At 54.5% G+C, this 20,369-nt stretch overlaps 2 protein-coding genes across 2 annotated transcripts in view; one reads left to right on the forward strand and one right to left on the reverse strand.

Annotated features, from left to right (window-relative positions):
* DNAAF1 (dynein, axonemal, assembly factor 1) overlaps positions 1-10,909 on the forward strand; it is a 23,995-nt gene extending 13,086 nt beyond the window's left edge. The window contains exons 6-11 of the mRNA XM_012648179.1: positions 27-148; positions 3,450-3,613; positions 4,990-5,256; positions 7,525-7,640; positions 9,252-9,308; positions 10,511-10,909. Coding sequence (XP_012503633.1) covers positions 27-148; positions 3,450-3,613; positions 4,990-5,256; positions 7,525-7,640; positions 9,252-9,308; positions 10,511-10,909 — 1,125 coding nt within the window. The remainder of the gene's footprint in view (positions 1-26; positions 149-3,449; positions 3,614-4,989; positions 5,257-7,524; positions 7,641-9,251; positions 9,309-10,510) is intronic.
* Positions 10,910-12,873: 1,964 nt separating this feature from the next.
* Positions 12,874-18,865, reverse strand: TAF1C (TATA box binding protein (TBP)-associated factor, RNA polymerase I, C, 110kDa). The gene is given in 15 exon segments (XM_012648185.1): positions 12,874-13,910; positions 14,020-14,157; positions 14,248-14,422; positions 15,046-15,189; positions 15,295-15,430; positions 15,523-15,594; positions 15,684-15,817; positions 15,819-15,876; positions 15,878-16,004; positions 16,147-16,385; positions 16,994-17,067; positions 17,164-17,253; positions 17,330-17,427; positions 17,571-17,652; positions 18,701-18,865. Coding segments are annotated over 15 exon segments (2,718 nt in total). The 5' UTR covers positions 18,839-18,865; the 3' UTR covers positions 12,874-12,897.
* Between the last annotated feature and the right edge of the window lie 1,504 nt (positions 18,866-20,369).

The following is a 20,369-nucleotide window of genomic DNA, read 5'->3' on the forward strand; positions in this document are numbered from 1 at the left end:
GTTTGGTTCTGCTTGTCTTCTTACAGCGTGTACTGAATTTGATGGGAAACCCGGTTATTAGGCAAATTCCTAATTATCGAAGGACAGTCACTATTCGGCTAAAACACTTAACGTACCTGGATGATAGACCGGTTTTTCCAAAGGACAGGTAAGAAGAGAAAAGCCTTTTGATCATATTTTAACATTTAATAGTTGAGCATGCTTAATGTTAAACTTTTAAAATTTCTGATTTTTGAGCATTTTCACACATCATTATTCTTTGGAAATAGAATAATAATAAGTGGCCTAGTGGCCACTTCATTGCCTGTAATAGGAACTTGAGCACTCGTTCATAGGTTTTTATATTCGTGTGATAATTGTCCTTATATATAAGTCTTTGACCTCATTGCTGATGAGTTCCTTGGGATGGGACTCTCTGAGTAGTACCACTGGATTAAAGAATGTGGTTCGAGACTTGTAAAAGCTCTTATAAATGTTTTCTAATTGTTTTCTAGAAAGTTTGTACTAATTTAGAACTTCACCAGACATAGCCTTGTAAAAGAAATCTTTGCCAAGTTAGTTGGTAGGTGAAAGATGGCATCTCATTGCTTTAAATTTGTATTTTTGGATAACTGATAAGGTTGGTCATTTTTCCATCTTTATTGGACATTTATCTCTCCTCTTTTATGAATATTCTGTGCATGGCCTCTTCTTCCAAGTTGCCTTTTGAAGTGCTTCTCTTATTGATTCGTAAGAGAGTTTTTTTTTTATATTAGGAACATTGTACCCTGGACCGCCATGTTTATTTTCACTACTTTTATCTTCATTTTTAATGTTCCTTCTAATTTAGATGACTTTAGTAATTCTAACTTAGACTAAAACCTCAGTAATATAGACTGCTCAATATGTGCAATGTGAATCTTGCATTATGCAACATTTAAAACAAAATGCAGCTATTAATCTGTTTTTGAATTCACAAATTTAAATCAAACTAACAAGTATTTCAAGTACGGTCTCTACTCCAGCCAAGTGAGGAAACCGGAAGGCCTGCTTCTGGGGAGTCCAGCAGAGGTTGAACCTTCTCCCTGAGCTCCAGGCCTGGGGGTGGGGGGACCGCCAGAGGAGACACCCAGGGGCCTGACTTCCAAGCCCAGCTCGGCGCCACAAGTTGTGACTCGGGTGAGCTCACGGACCTCCCTGGGCCTCGCTGTCCTCATCTGTGAAGTCGGGATAATATTAGTAATAACAATACTTACCGAAGGGTCCTTGCGAGTATCTGTGAGTGTCACGTAGGACTCTGAGCAGGTCTGAGCCGATGGGAGCTGGGGCCACGGAGGATGCTCACCCTCGCCCCGGGGTGAAGCGCCCACTGTTCTTTACGTCACAGCACAAGGCTCCAGTTCCGGAGTCAGATTCACCCGGGCTTGAACCCTAACCCAGCCATTCTCTGGCTGGATTGTTGGACGCTGGGCACGCGCTCTTGTCTGGGGTGCTCCTCCCAGATATTTGCAGCAGGCGTCTGCTCACCTGTCGTGTTACTGGGGAGCTCTGCATGACCGACCGCCCCATCTAGATAGCCCCTTCTCTACCTGCGGTCCCTTTAGCCTGGTTTCCTTCCTTAGGATGCATGAGCCTCTGATATATACTTGCTTCCTTATTTAGGATCTGTCTCCCCCCACTACAGGGCAGCTCTGACAGAAGTCATCTCTCAGGTTCACCACTGGGTCCGCGGCCTCTAGAATAGCGCCTGGCACACAGCAGGACGCCCTGCCAGGGGTCTGCACATCCTATGGGTGCGGCCAAATATACGACGGCACGTGTCCAACATCACAGTGTCACACAGAATAGGTCACTGCCCTAAACGCCCTCTGTGCTCCACTATTCATCCCTCTCGCCTCCCCACCCGCAACCCCTGGCACGCTGATCTTCTCAGCGTCTCCATGGTTCTGCCTTTTCCTGAATGGCACATAGTTAGAGTCATACAGTAGACAGCCTCTTCGGACTGGCCTCTTTCACTGGGCGATGAATTTAAGCTTCTTCCGTGACTTTTTGTGGCTCGATAGCTTGTTTCTTTCTATTGTGGAATAATTTTCCATTGTGTTCATGTACTGGAGTTTATCATGTACCTACTGAAAGATATCTTGGTTGCCGCCAGTTTCGCCAGTTGGAATAAAACTGCCATAAACAGCCACGTGCAGGTTTTTGTGTGGACGTGAGTTTTCAGCTCCTCTGGGTAAATGTTTAGGAGCGCAGTGGCTGGACTGTATGGTAAGAGTGTGTTTCGTTCTGTAAGGAGCGGCCAGGCTGTCTTCCAGAGTGGCTGTGCCGCCTTGCGTTCCTGCCAGCGGAGAGTAAGGGCTCCTGCTGCTCCACGCCCTTGTCAGCGTTTGGTGGCGCCAGCGTTCTGGACCTTAACCCTTCTAATAGGCGTCTAATGTCATCTTGTTTTAATTTGTAGTTCCCTGATGACGTAGGATGCTGAATATCTTTTCATGTGCTCATTTGCCATCTGGGTATCTTTTTTTGGTGATGTGGCCAGATCTTTTGCCCAATTTTTTACTGGGTGGTTTGTTTCCTTCTCTGAGTTTTGAACGCTTCCTTGTATATTTTGAATACAAGCCCTTTGTCAGTTGTCCAGTCATCTTTTTGGCCAATATTTTCTCCCAGTCTGTGGCTTGTCTTTCCATTCTGTTAAACTTTGCTCATTTTTAAATTGTATCGTCTTTTTATTTATGAGTTGTAAGAGTTGTTTATATTTTCTAGGTACAACACCCTTATCAGACATATGATTTGCAAATATCGTCTCACATACTGTGGGTTGCCTTTTTACTTTATTTATGATATTTTTTGCATTACAAAAATTTTAAATTTTGATGGAGTCCAATTTCTCAATTTTTTCTCTCATCCCTTGTGCTTTTGGTACCATATCTGAGAAGGTTTTGCAGACCATTGGACTGTAAAGACTGAAGTGTACACATGTTAATTTTCTTTTTTCTGAGACAGAGCTCACTCTTTTTGCCCGGGCTAGAGTGCCGTGGCATCAGCCTAGCTCACAGCAACCTCAAACTCCTGGGCTCAAGTGATCCTCCTGCCTCAGCCTCCCAGGTAGCTGGGACTACAGACACGCGCCACGATGCCCGGCTAATTTTTCCTATTTTTAGTTGTTTGGCTAATTTCTTTCTATTTATAGTAGAGACAGGGTCTTGCTCTTGCTCAGGCTGGTCTCGAACTCCTGAGCTCAAGCAGTCCTCCCGCCTCGGCCTCCCAGAGTGCTAGGATTACAGGCGTGAGCCACCGCGCCCGGCCTACATGTGTTAATTTTCATCCTTGCAGCTATGTGTCTTATGTGCCCTTGGTTTTGATTTTGAAGAAAATGAACAAGTTTGGTCAGATGGCGTATGTTTGGAATTCGTTTTCAACCTGTAAAAATTCACACCTCCCCTGTTTTCGTTTCTTTATTTTTTAACCAGGGCTTGTGCGGAGGCCTGGGCTAGGGGAGGGTACGCGGCTGAGAGGGAGGAGAGACAGCAGTGGGACAGCAGAGAGCAGAAGAAGATCGCGGACAGCATCGCAGCCTTGGCGCTGATCAAGCAGCGGGCAGAGGAGAGAAGGCGGCGGGGGAGCCGAGAGGGAGGTACGCGCTCCACGTGGAACACACGGCCCGGTCCCGTTAGGGTAGGCGAGTCCGGGCTGTCACACTCATAGTCTGTCACCTCGGGGATTTTTTTAAAAGCATTTATTCACATACTTGCAGATGCGCCTGCAGTTGGCGTCACCCACCTGCCAGAGCCAGTCAGAAACTCTTAACAGTTATGGGCAGTTCCAAACCACTTTTATGGATTGAAACACAATTGGTTAAAATAGTCTCTAGTTTTCAAAATAAATGATATATTGGTTTTCTATGGATGCTGTAAAGTAGGAGAAAACAAAGAGTTTTGTTTTCATCTACTCTACTCCCGGCTCTCAACACACTTCTGGTCACCATGACGTAGAGGTTTGTCCCTCACCAGCCAGCTCTCCAACACCGGCTGGGTGTGCCACAGTTCGGTTCCGTACCCGGTGGAACAGCCAGGTGTGTGTTTTAAATGACATTTATTGCTTTTCGCCTAATTACAAACTATGAATACGCTTTGCGTAGAAAACAGAGAAAGCACAAATAATACTATAATCGCAGCAAGAACCACTCAATATCTTGGTGTATATATTTCCTGGCTTTTCCCCATGTACGCAACACATATATTCGCATATAAAAATGACATTAACTATATTGCTTTCTGCCTACTATTTTCAATTAGCATACTATAACTGGTTTCATAAAACACATTTTCCTACATTTAATAGTATATATATATATTTTTTTCCTTTTCCTAACTTTTTAATTTGAAATTTTTTAAATTTTCAGAAAAGCTGAGAGAATTGGAAAATGAATGGCTGTATTGTGTCCACTTAGATTCAATGGTCCTTAACATTTTGCCACACATTTACCGCACATGCACACACACACACACACACATATACACACATACACACACACACAAATACACACACATACATACACACACCCATACATGCACACACACACACACATATACATATACACACACATACACACACATACATACACACACCCATACACGCATACACACATACACATGCACACATACACACACACACACACACACTTTTCTCCAGAACCATTTGGGAGCAAAGGCAGACATCGAGGCCCTTCAGCCCCAAACACCTCAGCGCGTCTCCTGAGAACGTCCTGCGCTCTGTTTTCTCAATGGCTGTGCCCTTCCCGTGCCATTAAACAGGTGTGCTCAGCACGCCCTCTGCGCACGGGCAGCGCCCTTTGTCGTTGACCACACGGGCACTTAGCCGCACCTCCCTCCAGGATGTGTCTTTAACTGCACCCCAAGACCTTCATTTGCCGCGTGCCCCTGATGGACGCACAGACACCCTTGTCCCCCCAGATGTCTCTAAATTCACCTTTGGGTTTCCCTCGTTCAGGGGCGATGCCACCGCCAAACGACGGGGAGGATGAGTGTGGCAGCATGGACAGCAAGGAAGAGCCCCCCGGGGAGGGAGAGACGAGGCGGAAAATGGAGCTGTTTGCTAAGGAAAGCTTCGAGGCCAAGGACGAGCTGTTCCCAGACATGCCCCGCGGAGAAGAGGGGCTGCCCCCCGAGGTCAGCGGGGAGACCGAAGAGCAGGAGCCGGAGGGGACCCTCCCAGCCGAGGCCCCGCCACCGCCACTCCTTGCGGCTGTCAGGGAAGGTAATGCCGGCGGGGACACATGCACAGGTGCAGGGGGCACGGGGCGCCACCCCCAGGGAGCCCCACCTCTGCGTCACGAGTCTGTGAGCCCCGGGTCTGAGTGTCACTTCTTCCTGACTGCTGCTTCTAGAAGACAGAGGTCACAGGTCGTCTCCTTGTCTACAACAGTGCTGCCCAATAGGAACACGAAAGGAGCCACTACTACATTTTCTAGTAGCCTCATTCAAAACGGTAAAAAGGAACAGGTAGAGCTATTAACCAAATATTTTATTTAACCCAATACATCTAAAATATAATCACTTCAACATGGAATCGACGTGAAAATTGCTCGTCTTTTACATTTTTTCGTACTGCCAGCAAAGCGCAGCGTGCATCTGACTCGTCCAGCACATCTCGGTTTGCACGCTGACTTCTCACAGGTCGGAGGGAGGCGGAGTCCTACCACAACAAGCAAGCCGCCTTATGCTGCTTCGGCTTTAAAACTTAAAATTAATTAAAAGTAAAAACAATTAAACAAAATATTCATACTGGCCACATTTTGAGCGCTCAGTGGCACATGTGGCCGTGGCCGCCATAGTAGATGGTGCTGATCTAGAAGGAAAGCCCTGGGCAGAGTCTAGCCCAGTTCCCCGGGTTCTGCCCCTCTTCATCCTCGCTGCGGCCTCTCCCGCCCAGCTCTCCCGCGCCTGCGCCCTCGGGCAGGAGGTCCTTCCTCCACCTGGGCTCTTCCGAGACTCGGCCCCAGGAAAGGCAAATCTAAGTAGAAACCATCCGTTTACAACACCAACCAGTGCTTCCTCGCGAGTGACCGGGCTTTAGCGAGGGTGAAGAGGAAGGAGGCCCACAGCCTGCCGGCCTTGCTGTTCCCGCGCAGATGCTGCCGAGGCCCGGCCGTGAAGGCAGGGGCCAGGGACAGCGGCCTGCGGACAGGGTCAGGCTCTGCGTGGACACCCGCCCCCACCGCACTCTGCGGCTTACACGCCAGGGAGGGGAGAAGCCGCACGTGAGTGCGTCCGGGCTGGAGATGCCGTACGCTTTCCCTCTCTGTAACCACGCCTCTCTCTGGAAGAGCTTTAGCGTCTGTCTAGTGTCCCCAGACGGTCTGCAGAATGCTGCCAGCATTTTACTGAACCACACTGTGCACGGTGTGGTTTCTAGATGGACCCCAAGGTCAAACCCAAGTCCAACCCCTTCAGTAGCTGAGTGACCTCAGGCAAACCACAAAACCCCTCTGAGCCTGTGTGTGCCTCTGTGACATGGAGGCAGTCCCCAGGCCATGGACCCAGGGAAATCAGCAAAGCACCCAGGGATCGTCGGTCTCTTCCCTGCCTCACCTTTTCCCCAAAAGAAACCAAACAAAGCCCAGACGGCTGGGCTTCGGTGAAGTGGAAACGACAGACTTGGCAGCTGCCTTGACCTCGGCTCCTTGGCTGGGGAAGTTGGGACAGAAGAAGAGCGGGCGTGAGAGGGAGGTGAGAGCCGTCGCAATTGCAAGCCCGGAGTTTGAGAAGCCACAGGGCGTGCAAGTGGAGGGGACCAGAGACAGCCGGGCCGCGGAGTGAGGGTCAGGAGGGCCGGGTGGCCTGCGCCAGATTCCTTGTCTCATCCCCAACGGGTGCCCAGATGTAGCTCTGAGTCTCAGGTGGACACATTGGACCTACGGGTAAAGACGAAAGGGGGACCATTAATCTCTAACAAAATCAAAGCCACGAGACCGAAGAGAAATCGGAGCACAGGACCTGAGGATACAGCCTTGGGGACCTTGAAGAGTCGGGGCCTGGCGCAGGAAGGGTCACAAGGCGGCCCCGCATTCCCCAGGCGACCTGGCAACTATGACACTGCACGAGGGGTGTGTGCCCTGGCTGGGGACAGGAACCCAGGCTGGCAGGGGGCCACCCCTCCCTGGGCAGGGCCGAGAAGCTTGCCCCACTCGTCTCCTGAGCTGGCCCTTGTCAGCGTCTTCTTGCCTCGGTTCCCAGGTGCCTGCTGCTTCTGCGCGGCTCCCTGGCTGGTGCTTTTGTCGAACTGGATTCGCCTCCAGATTACAGAAAGGGGCAGCCTTGCCGTTCCTTTCCTTTTCTTAGTAGATAGAAGCCTGTCCCAAGCTGTGGATGCTGGTGGCTTCTGCCACGGGGCTGGCCTTTGGGACGTGAGGAGGGTTTTTGGCCTTCGTCTGCCCTTGGGATCCATCTTCCCCTGGGGCTTGTGCATCTGACACTGTGTGTCAAACTCACTCGGAGATGAATTACTTTTTGTTCTGTCCCTCAGAATCGACTCGCCAGGTTGTGGCCACTGAGGACGTAGAGGTAACTGAACTCGATGGAGCTGAGACTGAAGATTCAGAAACCAGGGAACTGGAGACAAAAGAGACGTTCTTCATTGATGTATGTGGAGTGTTTACCCTTGGAGATGAGTGTCAGTTTTATAGTCGGTAAAACAGGTGATCAGTTACAAACCTTTGAAATCCGCAGGACCCGAAGTGTGGTGCTTGGGCCATCGGGTGGGGAGCGGGTTAGAAATGCAGAACCCCAGGCCCCCCAGACCTGCTGATCAGAATCTGCACTTCGTAAGATCTACCCCGGGAATTCATACATGCGCCATTCAAGTTTGGGACATGCTGGCCCAATGGCTCCCTTTGCACTAAGCCTACCCAGCGCTTGATTTGTTTTCACCGAGTAAGTTAGAGTGCAAAGCAATTCTGCCCCGTTCGCCTTACATAAAAGTGCTGAGACAGTTACGTTCTATCATCACAGCCTCTCAGTCCTCCTAGGACACTGCCCAGAAAGCAGCCCATGCTCTCGCTGGCCTGTTGGCTTGTGAAGGTGTGACTGTCCCCTCGGGCCTGTTCAGTGAATGTTTGATGACAGCCTTGCATGTTGCTCCCTGAAGCTCTTCCTGTTTTGATGACAGTCTTAAACGCATGGGCCCACAGGAACGGCACCGTGGGAGCTCACATTTTTGTCACAACCCCCCAGGAACTGTACTTTGATGGGGCAAGAGTGGGAGAGGTGTTTCTCAGCACCTTTGACCTCATGCCTAGTGGGGTAGGGGGTGTCACACTCTTGCCTATTGTGTGTAGCTTTGCTGCTCCTGCTGGCTTCCTTGTTAATAATTTCACCTGACTCAATAAGAGTTAAAGTGATCGCAGTCAATATTCACAGTGGGTTTCTGGTTTTTTGGACCTATGTATAAGAAACACATGTGGGCAATTTATCTCTAACATTGGAGAACTGACTGCATGCAGAACTACAACACTAAGAGCCAATATTTACTGACTTCTTACTGTATGCACGACACTGTCCTAAGCACAAGTTGTATTAACCCTTCCAATAACTCTAACAGGTACGTACTGTTACATCCCAATTTTACAGACGAGGAAATTCAGAAACAGAGAGGTTAAGCAACTTGCCCAAAGCAACACAGCTAGGAAATCGTGGCGTGGGAATAACCACCCAGGCAATGTAGCTCCAGAGTTCACCCGTCTAACCTCCCACTGTCTCCCTCCCCCACACGCCAACCGATTGCTACAGGTAAAGATACCAAAAAAACATAAAACCCCACAATGCAAAACTTAAAAGTCCTACCCGTTTTGGAGGGGTACAAAATACATTACTTGCGTACCACAGAGAGCCCTGGCACAAATTTGTCGAGGTACATTTGATTGGGTCCCCTTGTTTTCTCCAGATGAACTGGCTGTTTCTCTGACAGAGTGAAGAAAAGATGTGGACATTCTTTAAACACCTCACACCTTGCAAAGTCTCACTTTCATTAGATCAGACACCTGGAGTGGCGGTTTGTGTGTGTACGGGGTTCCCTTTGGCGGGGAGTGGATGGAGGAGTCCTTGAGTGATTTGGGTAATTGCTCACTTCTCCTCTAGCTGTGCTTGCATATAACTAGGATTTAATGTACCGTACACGTTGGCATTTATCTTGCCTATGGAACGTCCAGAGTGTGTGTGCCTCCCCGGTGACATACGGCTCATTTGCTCTTTCAGGACCTACCTGACCTGGAAGATGTTGATACTGGCGAATCTTCGGACGATCGGGATGAGGTTATCAGTACACATTTTTCCCACCATCAACTTAATTCCACTTTCATTCTTGTCACTTACAAAGTATATCTCCGAAACTTGAAAGTAAAATGCTCTTTGTGACTGAAGCATCGCACACCTCCGTATTTTCACCTTGCCGAAGGAGATGTAGCTATTTATTCTTGCTCACTTCTTTAAGGTTTTATTTTTTTAGCGACAGAGTCTCACTCTGTCACCCAAGCTGGAGTGTGGTGGCACAATCATAGCTTACTACAGCCTCGAACTCCTGGGCTCAAGCAATCCTCTTGCCTCAGTCTCCCAAGTAGCTAAGGCCTGCGGCTAATTTTTTAAATCTTTTCCAGAGATGGATCTTGCTTAAATTGCCCAGGCTGGTCTCGAACTCCTCACCTCAAGTGATCCTCCTGCCTTGGCCTGCCAAAGTGCTGGGATTCCAGGCATGAGCCACCATGACACTAAGTTTTTATGATTAACCACTTGGGTTTTCTTGAACACACGTTTTATTGCTGGTGTGTAATAACTGAATACTGTGCATAGTGGCCTGAACCCCTTTTTCTGTGCTTGTGATAAATTTGTATGTCACTCCTGTGAATACCTGGTTGAACACAGCTACACACAGACAGAGGCAAGGAGAGAGGAGTGAGTGTGTGACGCAGCGAGGGGAATTCTCCCAAATGACCGGCCCTCCCCCTCGGCCGTGACTCAGAGCCCATGGGTGTCAGGCGGGTCCCCGAGGGAGCAGAAGCATCAGACACAATCTCTGTGCATGAGCTTTAGTGAAACAAAGCAAGTAGACACCCAGTGGCCGTGGGTGGGCAGATACCCAAGGAGCTAAGTCCTAGAGAGTTTGCGAACAAAGCTGCGGCCAGGGGCGTGCCAGCCAGAGGCGTGCCAGCCAGAGGCCAGGGCTCTGAGGGGACCTCCTTCAGGTACCGGGAGGGTGTCGCTCAGCAGGGCGGGGAAGCGCAGCATGAACACGGCAGAGGGTTGGAAAGCAGTGTAGACATTGGCTGCACAGCTCAGCAGACACAGCTAGCCAATGTGTCCGTCCCAAGGCCTGACTTTCAAATGGCAGAGTCCCGTGTTCCCTCGGGCTTTTGGCAGGTGGCAACAGAATGAATAGTTTGTGATGTTACGTGAAAAAGCAGAATGGGCGGCTCTGTTGTGAAAACAGAAATGTTCAAACACATCTCTTCTTTTAATAGAAAATGTGCTTTCCGAAGATTGAGGCCATCTCAAGCTTGAGTGACAACAGTGACCCTGAACTAGACTACACGTCACTCCCCGTGCTGGAAAACACGTCCACGGACGCCCTTTCAAATATATTCGCTGTCTCTAAAGACACCTCAAAGGCGGCTCAGGCGCCCTTCACAGACATATTTAAAATAGAGGTAAAGAGGGACGTGGAGACTCAAAGACAAGACACCACGTCCCCGAGACCACTGATTCAGGAGCTCGGCGATGAGGACCCCGCAGGCCACGCGCCGACATCCCCTACCTGCGAAGGAGATGCTGCCTCGCTCCCTTCCAGTAGAGACGAGGACCCTGGGCTCCTTGAGGCCTCTGCACCAGGTGAGATCACAGCGGCCGAAGGCTCAGTGTAGACATGCGCCGTTGACTCCCGCCCGGGGGCGAGGCTGGTGGGGATGCCCTGAGGCTGTGCCTGGGCACCCACGTGCCTGGGGAGCACGCGCATCCTCTGTAGACCCGCTCCTGAGTGCACGGCTCTGAGGCCGCCAGCCTGGGCTGAGCCGCCCTTCTCAGGGGCCGAGTCTGGCTTGTGTGGAGACCACCCGGCCCCCGTGGGCGGGCAGATCCAGCAGTTTTGGTCCAGTAGGCCTAGGGGGGCTGAGGGACCTGCATTCCCACCCCTCCTCACCGTCCCTGGCCCTCGGCCTTGCTAGACCACGGTTTGTGGAGGAGGGAGGGGACGCTGACACCCTGGTCGTGGAGTGTGGGACCAGTGAGGGTCTGGGCCAGGTGAGCCCCGCGCACGCCCTGGATGCCTTTGTAGCAGGGGCAGCGTCCAGAGGCCTGGCTGGCAGGACACGGAAAGCCATGCTGAACGTCGGGGGAACCGGGGGGACGTGGTTTGTGGGGGAAGCTGGTCGGTGCGGACTGAGAACAAGCTCGCCGAAGTACTTTCATTCAGCACTGGCCTTCGGACGTTGCCCCGGGGAGGGAGTGCGCAGAGCTGGGACAGCGCCCGCTCTTAGCAACACTAACGGTCGCCAGGCTTTCTCTGAGACAGCTTTGCGGCTGCTGCTAGGCCTGCACGCAGGAAGCAGCCGGAGGGTGGGCTGCACCTCCTGGGAACACTGAATGGCCTTCTTTAACTCTTTAGGAAACAGCACCGAATAGGATGAAGCGCATTTGGAGCCTGGGGAGCCTACGGTGGGGGCGAACCAGGAGGACACCGAGTTCGGATTGGACTGACCCCCAGGCGGCCCCTCTGCCCTTGGATGAGCAGTGACAGGGAGTGGGCCTAGGTCGCCCCTTCGGCCGGCGCTCCTTGCGTCCCAAGCCCGGCAGTGACTGGAGACCGCGCTCCGGGGCCTTCACTGGACACCTGCCTGAGCCGCCTGCTCACTTTCTCTCCCACGGCCCCCGAGTCCCCACACGTGTGGGACCACACCGTGGTCCTTGTATTGTCACATGACTTCCCCCAGTTATTTGTAGTATAAGCAGTATAATTATAAACATCTCTTTTTGAGCATGATAAACCTTTTGCCGTCCGTGTGAGTCAGTGTGTTACTGGACTATCTAACATCTGTGAGAGTCGTGCGTGTTTCTTTCCACCAGCTACCCTGCGACCATTTCTCTCTCAATGTGAGTAGAGACCTAGACCAGATCCTGGTCCCTGTAACATTTTCAGGTGGGTGTTTTCCCCAAAGGAAAGCAGAATCCTCCACCAGAGCTAGAGAAAGTCAGAGGAAACGGGACTTTGTGCATGAGACGTCAGCAGGAAGGGGACACAGGAAGGGGACACCGTCCAGTCTCAGAAACGCGATCACTGCCACGCATGGTCAGCTGAGAGGTTTACTCAGTCCCTGAACCTGGGTCCACAGTGCGCCCCTCTACAAAACATCGGATCACAGTGGAGACTGACAAACACGAATTAACCCAAAACGACAGCTGCTGACAGCCACCGTGCCTGCCTCCCGAGGCACCGCCAGGGACGAGCAGCGCTCCGGGGCCCCACCCCACCCTCACCAAACACGGGGAGCTCGTCCGGCCACCCCGTCTCACAGGAAGACTGCGCAGCCTGCCTGGAGCCCCCCAGGTAAGGCACAGCAGACCCTGCTCTCTCCTGGGGAGAACTGGCCCTGCGGCCACACTGGCTCTCAGACGTGCCCAGGGGTGACCTTGCCAAGGTGCCTTTTGGAATCACCTTCAGACACAGATACAAAATAAAGAAACTATTTTGTTGCTCCATTCCTTTGACTTGGCTCATTATCACTTGGCCTTCAGGGAGAGAAAGCTCTGCCCCACGGAGACTGTTCTAGTTCCTGAGTTCCTGCCACAGAAGGCACAGCTGGTCCGGAGGGCAGACGAGGATCTCTGGGCGTGGGCGGCAGCCTGCCCTGTGCCTTCAGAAGCCCATGCGAGGCTTCTTCCTGTGGGGCTGTGAACCAGAGGGGACAAGTGTGTGCTGCTGGGAGGGGGTGGCCCGGATGCTGGAAGCCGGGGAGGGGATTGTGGCACGATGTCCTGGGGTGTCCCTTTGGCGTGGCAGCTTGGCCACATGGTCCTGGAGATCCTGCTGCTGGGAGGGGGTGGCCCGGATAGGGGGTGTGGCGGTGCATCCCGGGGTGTCCCTTTGGAGGGGCAGCTTGGCCATGTAGTCTTGGAGGGTTTTGCGCCGCTCTGGGGGGATGCCCTGGGCCCACACATCTGCGGTTGGCTCCTGGGAGGGTGGGGTCGCTGGGGGCTGAGGCCTGGCCTTAGCAGATGTCTGCTGTGGGCTGTGAGGCGGGCTGGTGGCATCCAAGGGGTCTAAGCGGCCACTGAGCGAGGAGAAGGTACTGGACAGCTGAGTCCGGCGCTTGGGCCGCTTGGGCCGTTTCCCAGGATCCGAGGTCTTGCCCTGCCGCCGCTCCCACCAGGCAGCCCCTCGGCCTTCCCAGGCTTCCCCCAGACGCTCACTGAGCTCATCCTCCGGGACTGACTCGGGTGCGGGAGGTGGCTCTGCCGTGGGGAGGGGGCCCAGGTCCCTCTGCAGCAGGAGCTGCCCTTTGGCCATGGCCTCCCGCAGAGCCTCTGGTACTTTCCCGCCATCCCTCCGCAGTTCCACGTGGCCCAGCTGCTGGCGGTGGGAGAAGGTGGGTGCGGCCCACACGGGGGGATCCGGGGGCACCTCCAGCAGGACCTTCAGCCAGTGGCTGCAGCAGGCAGTGTCCTGAGGGGTCCAAGAGGCTGTGGGGGCAGGGCAGTCAGGCCCGGGGTCACCAGGAGGCCTGGGGTGGCCAGGGGGCCCGGCATCTCTGCAGAGGCTCGAGTCCGCCTGCAGCCGGAGGCACTGGTAGAAGACGTCTCCAGCCGCTGAGAGCTGGAAGAGCACCAGGCCCGGCGTGGAGGCCGAGGACGGGACAGCGGTGGCCAGGCCTAGAGACGGGAACGACAATGCCCTGCAAGGCCTGCAGGGTGGAAGGGGAGCTCTCCCACCCCAGCCCTCACTGCATCCCCCCCAGCTTGCTCCCCTGCCCCAGCGCACCTATGGTTGGCGCTTTCAGACGCTCCTCCAGCTGCCACTGGCTCTTGGGCTCCAGCAGGGGAAATGCAGAGAGGGAGTCGGTCCTGGAGGGAAGAGACTGGGGGGGCCCGGCCAGCCGGGGTGCGGACGCTCCACCTCCTGAGGAAGGACAGGTGGCTCAGGCCAGGCCAGGCCAGGCTCGCCCTGCCCATCTCCCCACACGCTTCCCACCCTTGCCCGGCCCCTCACCTGCGATGGGCAGCAGCTGCAGCTGCCCGCCCTGGCCGGCCAGGAGCAGGGGCTGTGGGCAGCCGGGCTGGGGCGGAGGCAGCAGCCGGGCCAGCAGGGGTGGGGAGGGGAGCCCATGGTTCCACTTCAGCATCGGCACCAGGGGCAGGCGCTCGTCCACCAGGTAGAGCGAGAACTAGGGGCCCGAAGAAGCAGCGGGGTGAGAGGCGGCTGAAACTTGGGAACGAGCTGGGGCCCCACACGGCTCTCGGGGTGATCAGCCCTCGAGCCTCTCCAGCCGCACCTGCCGGCCCTGCCCAGGAGGGCTCTCCCGAGTGGGTGGCGCCATCACCAGTGCTGACCAACAGCGGGAGGGACTGACGCACGGCACAACTGGGACAAGGGTTCTCAGAAGAGGTGCGGAGGCTCGTCACATAGGAGCCCGCCTGGCTTTCCCGTGCCACCCCACACTCTCCTGGCCCGTGCCTGAGACACTGCCAGCACCCCGGGTCCTCCTCCGGCTCCTGAACACAGAGGGAGCCGTCTAGCTTTGCGTGGGTGCCCTGGCCCTGATGTCTCTCCCTACCTGCTCCATCCCTAGTTATACCCCAGGCCCTGCTAAGACGTCACCTCCCCAGGAGGGCTTCCCCACCCGCAGGACAGCACTGGCTGCAGAACTCTGCAGAACTCATGTTTGGCCAGATGCACCCAGCGTGTTCCGTCTGGTTTCGCCCGCAGGTGCCCAGGCTCAGCAGAGACACTGGCAAACAGCAGGCTCAAGCGCACGACTGCGACAGACCCGGGGCGGGGGCCGCTCACCTGGGTACAGACGAGGTGGAGGGTGGGGGGCAGAGACTCGGGGCTGGACTGCCCCAGGTACTGTGTGAGCAGGATCCGTTCCCCTTTCTGGCACGACGCCTCCGCTCCCCCGCGGAAAAGCAGCAGACCACAGCCCGGTGGGCCCTGGAGGAGAAGCACAGCGTCAGCCCTCCCCACGGCCCCAGGCCCATGCCACCGTCCTCGCCCCGGCCGTGCCCAGCCCGGGGTCTCCTGCTCCCACCCCCATACCTGAGTGTCCACCATCTTCACTCCAGTGCGGTCCCCCACAGTCAGCACCCGAGGGTGGGCGGTGAAGTCTGCCCAACGCCAGGGAGAGGGGTCCCGGAACACAAGAGTGTCAGGGTCTCTGTAAACTTGCTGCAACCTTGGGGAGACGGGCAAGCCATGGGTCGGGGGACGGGCTCCGCAGGGAAGGGTCAAGGGGTCAGGACGTGCCGACAGGAGAAGGGGCATTACCCATCCTCAGGGGTCCACAGACAGACAGCTCCCGATCGGCTGCAGACGGCCAGCTCCCCAGGTAGGTGAGGGCTACGGGGCATGAGTGTGATTAACCTTGGGCTACCTGTCCCTTCTCACAGACCCACCTCCTTGTCACCAGCCCGACTCACCCTGCTCACCTGAGACTGATCCCTGTGGCTCCCTTCTCGACCTGCAGCACCTGCAGGAGGGCTGGCTGCTGCCCCTGCTTCCTGACCTTCCACACGGCACAGTGGTAGTCAGCACGGACAGCCAGCATGGCTGGGGAGGGGAAGGAGAGGGAAGCGGTCAAGAGTCAGGCAGCAGGTCAGCCAGGGAGGGAGGGAGGTGTCTGAGGGCCTCACCTTCGCCCTGAACTGTGGAGGTTGCCACCTGCCGCACAGGTCCCCGGAGGTGGATGCGTCCAGGACACCCAGGGACTTCAAGGTTGCCGTCTGGGGTCAGATTGACCTCTTGGAAACCTGGGCCTTTTGCTAAGGATCAGGGCAAGAGCTGTGGTCACTGCAAGCCCCCCAAATTTCTACCTTTCCCTTGGGCCATGCCGACAGCAACTCCTCCACCAGAGGGGGCCACTGGGATCTCCTGCTCAGCAAGAAAGGATACACAGCGTGTCCAGGGTGCCTCCACCAGGATAGACCAGCTGCCCGACCTGCGGCGTCCTGCCCGGCACCCAGGCCAGCGCGCCCCCGGTGTAGGCCTCGTCCAGAAGCAGCCGCTCCCATTGTGCTGCCAGCTCCTCGCGCAGCAGCTCTGCCAAGAGGTTCGCCACCGACTTGCCCAGGATAGGGCCCCCGAGGACGGAGAACCGGCGCTGCCGGTGCGTGATGTAAGCCCAGGGACACCTGGGGACCAGAGGACAGCAGGAGGCTCGCGTTGTGTTGGCGATGGGGGAGAACTGGGTCCCATCCCAAGCAAGGCCAGGTGGGCGGTGCACACATTTTCTATCTACTTGGAATGTATTCCTTTGGGAACCCACCCCACTCTGCTCCTGGGGCCCAGGGGCAGGGCAGTCATATGACCCAGTCCTGGCCCTCAAGAGTCCTCCATTGTCCCTGCCAGTGACCCAAGCCAAGCCAACCAAAGGCCTCTCCGGGACTTCGGGTGCTCAGGAAGAACCCTGACTCCTTCCTGGCAATTGTAAGCCATCCTGCTGCTATTGAAAACGGCCTGTCTACGAATCAAGCCGGGCAGAGGGAAGTGGATGAGAAAACAGAGACAGAGCCCTGTTAACATTATTTGAACACCTGGATACAGCTATTCCTGGAGTCTGCCACTTTCCATTTCCTTTCCCCTGAGGCTAGCTGGAGTGGGAAGTTCTGTACAGAGAAGTGTGGCTCATGGCCACATGGGGCAGGGGGAGCAACTGTGCCGACAACCTGGGTGCCCGTCCCAGCTGCCTCCCGTCACCAGCTAGGCCTATCCTCCTCGTCCTTTCTCACTAGCCACTTGCCCCCAGGGCTGGTGTCCACCGAGGTTCTTGAACAGGGTCTTCACACTGATGACTGTCTTCTTCTTAGTGCGGCTCTGCATGGAAAGGCCTCGTCAAGCTTGCACACCCGAGGGTTCACCCCTGAAGGGAAGCAGGGAGTCCCTGCCCCCGGCGAGCCAGGGGTTACTCACCCCTGCTCCCTCCAGTTTGAAATTCTCCAGCATCAGCTTCCCCAGGGGTGCGAAGGCTATTTCCCCATGGTCCCACAGGAACCGGCTGAGCTGCAGAGGGGAGATGGCCAGGTCACTAAGCACAGCCTCCAGGCCAGGCAGCACTGTCCACTGCAGGCCCACTCACTTGCTCAGTGACGTCCAGCACGACGCGAGGCTGCTTCCGGTACTGGTACCCTCCACGGAAAAGCAGGTCCTGGGCAGTCAAGCCAGGGTCCCAGGGATCTGAGAAAGAAGGGGGATCACAGAAAGGAAAGGCACAGAGCAGGGCCAGGTGTCCCCAGGCCCCGTGGGAGCAGAGCCCATAGGCGGAGAAAGCATGCTCTCAGGAGGGGGAGGGGAGTGAGCCCAGAGGGAGGGGACCTTACCGGGGGCAGGACGTAGCAAGGGGAGGGGCCCAGGGGTCACTGGCTCCCACACCACGTCCTTGGCCAAGTCTGGAGCCCCATTCTGAAGGGAACACAACCACAATGACAATATCACAACGAGCGCAGTCCCTGGGTCAGGCACCGTGCAAGCACTTGTCTTTCATGAACTCATCCAATCCTCACGACAACCCTTCAAAGTTGCTGCAATTCTCATCATTTTACCAATGAAGAAACTGAGGCACAGGGAGGCTGTCACTTGCCCCAGATGACAGAGCCAGTAAAGAGCAGAGCTGGGATTTGAACCTAGGCAGCCTGACTCCAGAGTCTGTGTCTTTGACCTCCACCTCCACTGGCTCTCAGAGGAGGAAGCCCCCCATGCCGTTACTGGCCGATCTGCACCCCACTCAAGCCTCATGTCACTCAGGAGGCCTGAGCCTCACTTATGCTGGGAGCCCGGCAGCCGCTCCACCTCCCATTGCTGCGCTGGCTCAAGACGTCTCAGCTCAAACACTCAGGGGACAAAGGAGCCAGCAGGCTAGACTCCCAGAGGAGTGCCAACTTGATGTTAAACCCTCCCTTGTCAAGGAGGCCATCCCTGAACCCTATTCCCCAAGCCCCCACTCTGGTATCTCTTTTTACTTTCAAATTTGCCAGCCTTCATCCTTGGCCCAGCTGTCTCTGAGTGGCAGGCAGATGGCTTAGGATGCCAAGGAAAAAGCCAGTGTCCTTCCTGAGGCACCAGCAGAAGTCCTGGGAGGTCCCCTCCCCTTCCCCAATCCACATGCTGTTTCAGCATCCTTTCCGTTTTGCTCAAGCTATGATCACACTTGGTAATTATTTCATCCAACTGCCTGTTCATCTGTTTACTCTCGCACAGCCTAACTCCCGGTTCCAGGAGGGTAGGGGTCAACTGACTTACACCGTATTCCCGGGGTCTAACAGGGGCCCCTATGGATGGCAGAGTGCTCCATGTACCCCAACAGAGGGAATTCTGGCTCAGCCTGGGTCTAGCAGATTTATGCTAATGCCACTCTCTGTATCCTTGTCGACCGGTGTGAATGTTACACAAGGCGACCAAATGCAAAGGCCCAGCCTGGCACTGCCAGGGCCCCTCCTCCTTCCATCCTCACCTCAGAGTTCTGGGGCTGGTACTCTGGCAGGGTCAATACGTCTCTCCAGCTGCACATAAAGGACAGGTCAGGGACATCGCTCAGACCCAGGGGGCCAGTTGTGAACAACGTGGGGCGGAGGGAGCTGGGGAAGTCCATCCTGGAAAACAAGGACCAAACGTCACACTGGCCTTCTAAAGAGAACTGAATCCGATAATGGCTTCCAGGGTTCCTGGGGAGAGTAGAAAGTACACTAAGAGAATATACTTTCTTTGAGGAAGCAAATGATAAAAAAGAAGTGAATATGTAGCCTAAAGTCAAGTAGTAATAGTAATAAGCACTATATTAAAACCACCCACCCATGCATGAGAGAGGGGATGGTGACGGGGGAGGGTGCGGTTTCAGCACTGGCAGCCAGGGAAAGGCTTGTTGAAAAGGTGACAGTTGAGTACAGCTTGGGGGCGGAGACAGCCATACATGCAACTGGGAAGAGGGGTTCCAGGTAGAACAGTCAACAAGGGTAAAAGTCTTGGAGAGGAAAGTGTTTGAGAAACAACTAGGCAGCCACGGAGTGAACAGTGAGGAGAGTGGTAGATAAAGTCAGACAGGTGGCGAGGGGTCGGCTTCTCTCCGAGCTGGTGAACATTGTTCTCCTAGACCACACTCCCAAGACGAAGCTCTAGTTCCTCCGCAGCCAGGAATTGAGTCTCCCTCATCTGTCTTCTTACAGTCAAGCACTGTGCCTCCCAGAACATGCACCGGGTTGAGTAAAAATAAATTTCTATCAAAGGGCTTAGGTAAATGCAAAGTCCTCTAGCAGTACAAGCGGTACAAAAAGTATGATACCATGTCATGCATTTTTTTAATCAACAAAAATAATGGTAGCACTCACCAAGTGCCAGCATCTGCCAGATGTGATGTTAAATGCTATATTTACTCTTCTATCGCCCCTATTTTGGAGTTCAGGAAACGAAGGCTCAGGAAGGGGTAACCTGCTCATGTCCAACAGTTTATAACTGCCAGAGCCAAGGCTTGATCCTCACCCAATTCAGAGTTGGAGCCCTGGGCCACTATTCTACTGTACGTCCAAAAGCGAACACTAGCATTAGAGTCTTACTAAGCAAAAATGGAACGTATGGGGCATTTCATCAGTTCATTCGGCAACCCCCACACACGTGTGCAGTCTCGGCACTAAGCTCGCTGTCTACCGCACAGTTCTGGTAAATATTTGTCAAATGAATGAATAACGTGTTCCTCGGGGCACGAGGCAGTCTGGTTCTAACTGTGGTTCACCTGTATACCCTGATTTCCTTCACTCGACTGTGAGCTGTCTGAGGGCAGGGACTGCATCTGATTCATTCCTGAATCCCTGGTGTTTGGCTGCTGCTTTCATTTTCTTTTCCATGAAGTTCTAGCACAGTGGCAAGGATGGAGAAAGTGCTCAGTGAATCCCTGTGAAAATCACAGCTTTTGCAGGACCGACTGCACTGACTGCAGCTGAGGAGCACCCAAGCCTCCCACGGGTGGCTGCATCCCTGATAAATCAACAGATACACAAAGTCCCCAGCTCATCTCCGGTGCCCGGGCTCCAAACTGACCGCCTTTGGGGTTCTTGCTCACCATGCTTCTCGCCACAGGGCCTTTGCACATAATCTCTCCACTTAGCATGAGCCCGAACGTCCTCTCTCCC

The sequence above is a fragment of the Propithecus coquereli genome, unplaced genomic scaffold, assembly GCF_000956105.1.
Source record: "Propithecus coquereli isolate 6110/MARCELLA unplaced genomic scaffold, Pcoq_1.0 Scaffold280, whole genome shotgun sequence".
NCBI lineage: Eukaryota > Metazoa > Chordata > Mammalia > Primates > Indriidae > Propithecus > Propithecus coquereli.